This window comes from Sceloporus undulatus, chromosome 1, assembly GCF_019175285.1.
Source record: "Sceloporus undulatus isolate JIND9_A2432 ecotype Alabama chromosome 1, SceUnd_v1.1, whole genome shotgun sequence".
Taxonomy (NCBI): domain Eukaryota; kingdom Metazoa; phylum Chordata; class Lepidosauria; order Squamata; family Phrynosomatidae; genus Sceloporus; species Sceloporus undulatus.
In genome coordinates this window covers 228,436,494-228,444,642 of record NC_056522.1, presented here as the reverse complement: position 1 = coordinate 228,444,642, position 8,149 = coordinate 228,436,494, and the positions used below count along the sequence as shown (strand labels likewise).

Below are 8,149 nucleotides of genomic sequence, written 5' to 3'. Positions count from 1 at the left end.
AATAATAAATGTTTTAGTAGACTAGAAATGTTAATATATGATTTGAATAGGTGCGTGCATTGAGATATGGCAGTAAATTTGGAAAGTGGTCTATACTCTGACCTTTGTCTTGTCATAATAATAATAATAATAATAATAATAATAATAATAATAATAATAATAATTTGTATTCCACCTTTTCCCAGGGGAATCAATGTAGATTACAACAATTATAACAATAAAACATCAAGAATAAAATTACAATTAAAAAGAACAACCCCATATCCCAACCCTCCCCCATCATAAAAACATTAATCAAAACCATAAAAGGAAATTAAAGAATAGAATAAATTAAAAGAACATGCCTCTTAATATCTTCTTACCCCACTATAAAAATAAAACATAAATTACAAATTCAGGCTTTGGTTTTATTTTCATGGCTTCTACAATAACTTTATAGTCTGAGTGTGGCCTACATGGTTCTCAGTGTAAATTAAAAACTACCATTTGATCCTGACTGTTTTCCATTTTACATATGTTACATTTATTGTAAAACATCTACTCAGTTAGGACCCACTATCTAGAGAGTAAGTTAAAGCTATCGCTATCTAGAATGTCAGTGACACATAAGGATCAGAAATCTCTACTGGATGCTCATTTTACTGGGTCAGTACCTATTAAAGGATAAAGCAGGTGTTTTCAATTTTAAAAAAATACCTGTGCTTTTTCTCATCCTGAAAGGTCATGATGCCAATGCTTTACAGCTTTAACCTATATGAAGTACTTCTGCTTTAATAAGATTATTTTTAAATAGTTGAAATGAAATAGATAACATTTCAAAATATTTTCACCTGTTTTTCTTTCCCCATTTGTATTTCTGGTTCACTGACAGCCCCTCCCAAAGACATTAACCATTTGTAGCCTACTAAAATTTGGAAAAAATGTATTCAAATCATTCAGATATGATGTAAAAATTCAAACTTTTAGTTATCTTATTCTAGTGTATTACATGATGCCCCACACTTCCACTGGTGATTCATGCAGAACAGTTAAATTTGAAGAATGAACACAGTTTTCTAGAAACCAACCTATTCCTGTGTATCAAGCTCATCCGAATATACGATATATTTTAAGGTACAATAATGGAGAATGGTGGTGGCCAGGGTGTGTGTGTGTGTGTGTGTGTGTGTGTGTGTGATTTACATGTATACACACTTTCATGTTTGAACATAACTTAGTGGGCTAGTGGCATTTCCCTATGCAGCAGCAAAAGCTAAAAGACTAAAAGATTTATTGTGCTATTTGAGGAAATAGGCTGTAGATCTTATGGTACAATAAATCTGCTAAGCTTGCGAGGAGATATAAGACCATTAGGTTTTTGGTTTTTTTGGTTTCAAACTGCTCACTTAGAGAAGGCAAGTAAATGTTAGATTGATATGTAAATGTGACCTCTTCTCCTCTGTCCCCTTGTAACAATGTGGAAATGGTCACTACAAAGTCATATTTTGTGAAATTATGTTGGCTGATTAAAAAATAATAATATTCATGTCAAGTTTTTATTATATTCTAAATGGCCTAGCAGTGGAGCACTTCCTAGGTTAATACAGAAGTTCAAGAAGCTTCAGAATTTTGCCCAGGTATATAGGATGGTGTGTATCCCTCTCAAAATAATGCTTGGATGTGAAAAGAGACAGCCAAATATTACCATAATATTCACCTTCACCAACTACAGATACTACCAGAAATGGAACATATCCCAAATCAACCAGAAGACTGGTAATCAATAGGTGAGTATGAATGCATTGTAAGAAAATGATTTTTAAAAAGAACATCCTAGTAGTTCAGATAAATTAGTATGCAAAAGTACTATAAAAGAAATTACTTCACAAAAAAGTGCAACAAAACATGAGAAAAAGTGCAACAAAAATCAACATTATACAAAAGCTTCAAGTTACACTCTTCCCTCAAAGCATATATTGGAACTTTTTCATAATTAAAGAAAAATATGTTCTTTCCTCCTCTTGGTTTACACTGCTAATACAAATAATTCAGCAATAAAATACAAACTGTCTAATAAATTGTGTCAGCCAACTTTGAGAAGGTAGTTAACAGACACATTTTTGCCATTATCAAACCCATCAAAGAAGTCATCTTTTCAGAATGAGGACACAAATACCCCTAACTTCAGTATTTTATTTATCTGTATATAAAATACACTGCATAGCTTGGTTTGACAAGCACAACATTAATAAAAGAAAAAATGTTAATAGACAAATCTGAGAAATTTTACATATAAAATATGGAATCATGATTTACTATATTATAGCCATCCCCCTCCCCCCCCCCGCGATGGAGGGGTTGTAGTGGGGATGAGCCGTATTAGGGTTAGGAAGGTTCTTACCTTCCTGACAGCCCTTCCTCCCAGTACGTGCGGAGCGCGTACTTTTTTGCGGTGCCCATCCACATGGGCGCCGCCATGTTGACGTATTGGACGCTGTGCATCCAGACGTGTCGCGGCGGAAGTGACGTCGCGAGGATGCACTCCACCCCTCGCGGCGCCACTTCCGCGTTCCAAAAAGGAGCGGCATTTCGCCGCTCCTTTTTTGCTGCACGGGGAAGCCTCGCAGTCTGGCAGCTGGGGCTTCCCTACGCAGCGAATGGCGGCGGCGGGAAAACGGCCCCTTGAGGGCCGTTTGTAACCCGCCTGTGTCTGTGCTGCAGCATGCAGACTGATGTGGGGCTCACAGGGGCAGCTTCTAGCCACCCGTCTGTCAAGCCCTTTAGAGAAAAATACATTCCCTGCAGATCTTAAAACTTCAGCTGGCTTGTACAGGAAGATGTGGTCTTTCATACTGTCTGCACCCAAGAACCCTCTGGGCGTTGCTTAGCTATTTTGAGGTTTCCTGGGAGCTCTCTTTTCTTTATTAATTCTTCTTTTCAGTTATTCTCTGCCTCATTCCATGCACAATACAGTTCACTGTTTGTTAATAATAAGAGTGCCATTACAAGAAAGTTAAAATAGTTTATTACAGGGTCCCAGAGATTACATAGGATTAAACTGTACGTCCTAAATTGAAAAGTTTGAAAAAAGGTGGGGGTAGTGAGGAAATCAGTGGTGTGTGTGTTTGTCTGTGTGTACATGCTGGAGAAAAAAATTAACTGTCTGTAGGGAGGAAGCATTATCACCTGTAGTTTGGTAACAGCCCATTATTTCAATTTCAAAACTGAGGACAGCTGCAGTAGAATTGCTGTTTCCATCTTCCTCCCAAGAGCTTTCACTTTATCCAGAATGACACAGAAGTAGCATTCTGTTGCAGAATCTGAGTGAAAAAGGCAGCTCCTCTCGTAGCTGCTTTCCCCCAACCTCCTGCCAACTACCATTTTTGATTCAGAATGTTCCAAGCAATATTGCATGGAAGACATTCAGGGTGACAAGAGAGATGACAACTATCAGAAGGCAGCTAGGAACAGGACCTTGACACCTTGCTTTTCTTTTAAATGCTTTGGAAAATGAAAAAATGTAGCACTTTTAAAAAGTGCTTGATTCACTCCGGGGGGGAAATTACCCCCCAAGCCATAATTAGTTCATTACTAGTTATGATATATGTCTTAATGTTAATAAACAGGACCAGTCCTTTCTTCCTGATATTCGGTATAGTAAAGAATTGAAATGTGTAATCTGAACACCAAAGTACTGTATTTTTCATCTAATGTTTTTCATCATTTGAACAGAAAAGACATCAAGCTATGTCAATTTTTTTTACATCTACCTGCTTGCTTTGTTCATTAATTTTCATGCCATAGTATTTTGTAATTTGCCCCAGTTGTTGGAAATGTGAAGAAAATCTTAGATGCAAAGAATCCTTAATTATATCAGACCTCAGAATATGATCATATCCTCAGCCCTTTTTTTATCTATTCAGACCTTTCTGTCATGCTTCCAGGGAGATTCATTCTCTTTCATTCTTTGTATATTAAATATAGAAAATATGTAACTTTCATTACCTCATATGTTATTATTATAAAAGATGACAGGTAGGACAGATGTTCATGGGCCCCGGCTGATTAACCTGGTTCTCCGTTCTACAGCTATGAGACTGCCTGTAGCTCCACACTTTATTTCAAATATAGTAATAAAAAGCAGGATTTTCCAGTACATCTACACATTCATGTACATTCAGTACATTTTCTCTGAAGCTAGTTTGAATAGTACAAGGCTTATTAGTTAACTTCCTCTTAATCTTCCCTTAAATATATTTATTAATTATGATTACTGAATGTATTTAAATGTTTAGTGCATGTTTTTTTAAAAAAGAAAAAAAAACATTTTTACAATAATGTCTTTGCTATTTAGCCATGCTTAATAACAGTAAATATTTAAATATAATCTCTTGCACAAAATGCAGTGGTAATTTTGATTTCTTACAAGGAGGAAAATAAATGAATAAATAAATAAATAAATGTGTAATCTGTTGAGCAGAAATTTACCTTTTTCACGTATTCTGTTGAAGACCTTCACTTCCTTCAAGTTTATTCCTAAACCTGTCCTCATGGATATAGTCTCTGTGGCATCATTTTTGTTGCCTCGTCTGATGGAACCATTTGCATGGGCTCTGCCAAAAAAATATTGGACATATCTGACCCACAATTCTAAACTAATTAAAGTCAAGTAAGTCATTAAATTGCAGGAGACATCTGGATTAACAGAAGATGAAGAAGCGTGCTTTTCTTTGTGACATTGATATGGTTTAGCTTTGAATATCCAAAGTGCCTTTTCCCTGGAAATTACATGGCTTTGTGGGATCTTTTCAGTGACCTTGCTAAAGAATAGGTAATCCTACAAGGGTGAAGCATCTGGCACAGAAATAACATTTTGAGACTCAAATACTTATGGAAAAATAAATTACCTGTCAGACCAGTAGATGTAAGCCCCAAAGACGGCAACTGAAAAAATATCCACATTGCTCCCTGACAGCACAATCTCCCGATTCCTTCCACTTTCAAGGTCAATTCTTTCTATCTTGTCCATTCGAGCATCACACCAGTACAATTTATTTTCCTAAGAATCAATTGAACAGAAAACTTGAAAATATTTATATCAGAAAATATAATAATATATGTCATAAAGTATATGTTTTAATATGATATAGCATTTTATGAACTTAGAAGAGAAAAAACAAACCTCAAGGTCCACAGAAATTCCATTAGGCCATGTAACCCCAGTTGCAACAAGAATAATCTTTTCCGATCCATCTAAATGTGCCTTGCCTATGCAGGGTGCCTGGCCCCATTCTGTCCAGAATAAATACCTAGAATATGGGGGAAACATGGCAAATCATAATGTATTGAAATTGAGCAACGGATTGCATAATATTTATTAGGAGCAGAAGAAAGTTGATGGCAGTTCCCACCATTACTTCTAAGTTCTGGCTCCTGTCTTCCCCCACAACTGCTCCTAAGAGGTAGAAGATGGACTAGAAAGGTATAGGATGAAGGACAGTAGTCTGATAGAGGAGGTAAAAATTGCTTGTGCTAGTTTCAGGCAGAAATACCTGAGAATGATGAGTCAGAACAAGAAAGGAATAGAAAGGCAGAAATTCTCAGAGGTAGCATACAAAATATTTTCCAAATTATGGACTTTTAACGTATTTTGCAATTATTGACAGACTCTTGAATGTCATGTTTTTTTAAATAATTACTATCTACTATTTAATGTTGTGTGTTAATGGGATACTTTTACAGTGGATCCTTGTTATACGCTGGGGTTTGGTTCCAAGATCCCCCGTGTATAACAAAATCCGTGTATGCTCAAGTCCCATTAAGTATAATGACATAGCAAAATGGTGTCCCTAATAAAAATGGAACATCAAGGTAAATTTATACTTTTTGGGAACATTTTCAAACCGTGTATGCTTAAATCCGTGTATAAAAAATCCGTGTATAAGAAGGGCCGACTGTATTAATAATCATTGATACGGGCATGAAGAACCAGAATTGGCCACAAGCTCCTGAAAATATATTGTCTTTCCATATTGAGAATGGACCAACGAAGACAATATGCTGTCATGAAATAGCAGAGGAGTGAGAATTATGCAGTCCTTAACATACTGTTGGGCTGCAACTGCCAGCAGTCCTAGCCAGCATTCTGTTCAATAGTTTTGATCAGTTGCAAGTACATTAATGTATCATGTTACCCTTTTTCTGGATGCACTGCTATAGCTCTTGGCTGGTCCAGGCCTTGAGAAATGACAACATATCGAAAAGAGCCATTGAGCCTGGCAACTTCAATAAAGTTGAAGCCATGATCAGTCCAATATATATTACCTGGAAGAAAACAAATGGTCGTTCTCCTATATTTGTAATGGTTCAGTGATATTAAGTTATGCTTGTTTGAAATTTCTACCAAACAATGCTAATTTTATTTCTGCATTGGTAGACAAAGATTTTCATTTTTTTTAAACTGCTCTTTTTTTCAATTAAACAGAGTCCTTAAACTTTGTTCCTAATTTAACTAAACAGTTATTTTCAAAGTTAAACTAAAAATAGAGACAATTAATATTGCAAAGAAAACTGAAAATGCATATCTTCCTATTCATGTGGACTACACGTAGTTTGATCTTTAGTCATGACTAAGCTGTAAAAGGAAAGAAGGCAGGAAGGGAAACATGAATCAGCTAAAATAAAAAAAAATTGATATCTAGCTTTTGGTAGAAATTTCTTTTCCCCATTTAGTCTCAAAGGTGCTACTAAGGATGGAAAGAATATTCAAATATATTTGGGAATTGGTCAAAAAATATTATTCAAGTGTTGGAAAACTTTGATGAGAAGAATCCTGGACTTACAAGAATCTTTATTTTGCAAAAATTTTGCATGTGGTTGTTTTGAATAAAAAACAGCATTTTTCTGAACAGCAAATAGCATTTTTGATGTGGAGTTGATGTGGATCTGCATTGATATGTTATGTGGAGAATAACATATCAATGCAGATATATTAATTTCTGCACAGAAATGCTATAATTGGGGATTTATTCTGCATAAAATTTGAACATGTTTTTTTTATAGAAACAGTATTTACTGCACAGGAAACAGAATTTTCTGTGCAAGAATCAATATTTTTGTGTAAAACAACTACATGCTAATTTTGTGCAGAAGTCCCAAATTGCAAATAACCTTTGAAAACTGTGTGTTTACCAAAGACATTCTGGCACAGGAAGAAAATTGTTTAAATTGCTCATAATTGCCTTCAAGAAGAAAGAGGCTGTACACACAGTTCCAAAGGCCTGTGTTCCCTTCAGCCTGGCATCACCCAGTTTACATGATGCAGGCCAACAGCCTTGGGCTGGAGTTGGGCAGACTGAATGTCATTCCAGTGGATCTGGCCCAACAGTCACCCAACCAGCTCTTAGTCCAGTCTAAAAAGTCTGGCTGTTTGTGGCAAAGTTTCCCAGAAACTCTATCATAACAGCCAGTAGACAGAACTGAGCCATGCTCCCTTATCAACTGCTACCACTGTTCTACTTGAAGTCTGCAGTCTTAGGGCCACAGAGGGGGGCTGCAATTGGAACAAGAGTGTCATCATTGGGCAAGGCAGTGGTGGCAGCGCCATATTATGGCAGCAGGTGAGTATGTGAATACCCACCCATCACTGTGCCAGAACAGGTAGCTGCTGGGGGCTTGAAAGGGCCAGATCGATGGGCAGGATATGATGGATTGGCCTATTGTATCCTACATGTGCGTTCAGGTCCTTAATGAGGAATTAGATCCCTAGATGTTCCAGGATTCCTTTGTATCTTTTCAGAAAGAATCATAATTAAAGAACTGGTACCCGCTATCCAGTCCACTGCAATGCCTTCCACTCTTCCCAAACCATTTGTAATGATGTCTTCTTTCCAAGTCTGATCCCTTCTAGCTCTACTTATTTTGTTAAATCCCATGTCTGTCCAATAGATTGTATCATTGCCTATACAACAAAATTTGGGAGGAAAAGAGCATCAATTAAAAACAGCAACAACATAAATATGTAATAAATAAATCTGCTTCAAAGAATCTTGTTCCATCCTGTTTTCACATTTTTGGAGATTTTTTTCTCCCTTTTAAATCAGCATGCTGCAATATTCTTCCAGAGAATTAAGATAACACCATAAGGCTTTAGGACAGGGCTTTACCTTAT

The 8,149-nt window shown here is 36.4% G+C and overlaps 1 protein-coding gene across 6 annotated transcripts in view; it reads right to left on the bottom strand.

Moving 5' to 3' along the window:
• LRP1B (LDL receptor related protein 1B) overlaps positions 1-8,149 on the bottom strand; it is a 1,051,820-nt gene that overhangs the window by 201,254 nt on the left and 842,417 nt on the right. For all 6 annotated transcript variants that reach the window (XM_042437575.1, XM_042437584.1, XM_042437621.1 and 3 more), the window contains 5 exons: positions 7,805-7,939; positions 6,174-6,303; positions 5,162-5,288; positions 4,887-5,038; positions 4,468-4,592 (listed from right to left, as the gene is read on the bottom strand). In XM_042437575.1, coding sequence (XP_042293509.1) covers positions 4,468-4,592; positions 4,887-5,038; positions 5,162-5,288; positions 6,174-6,303; positions 7,805-7,939 — 669 coding nt within the window. The remainder of the gene's footprint in view (positions 1-4,467; positions 4,593-4,886; positions 5,039-5,161; positions 5,289-6,173; positions 6,304-7,804; positions 7,940-8,149) is intronic.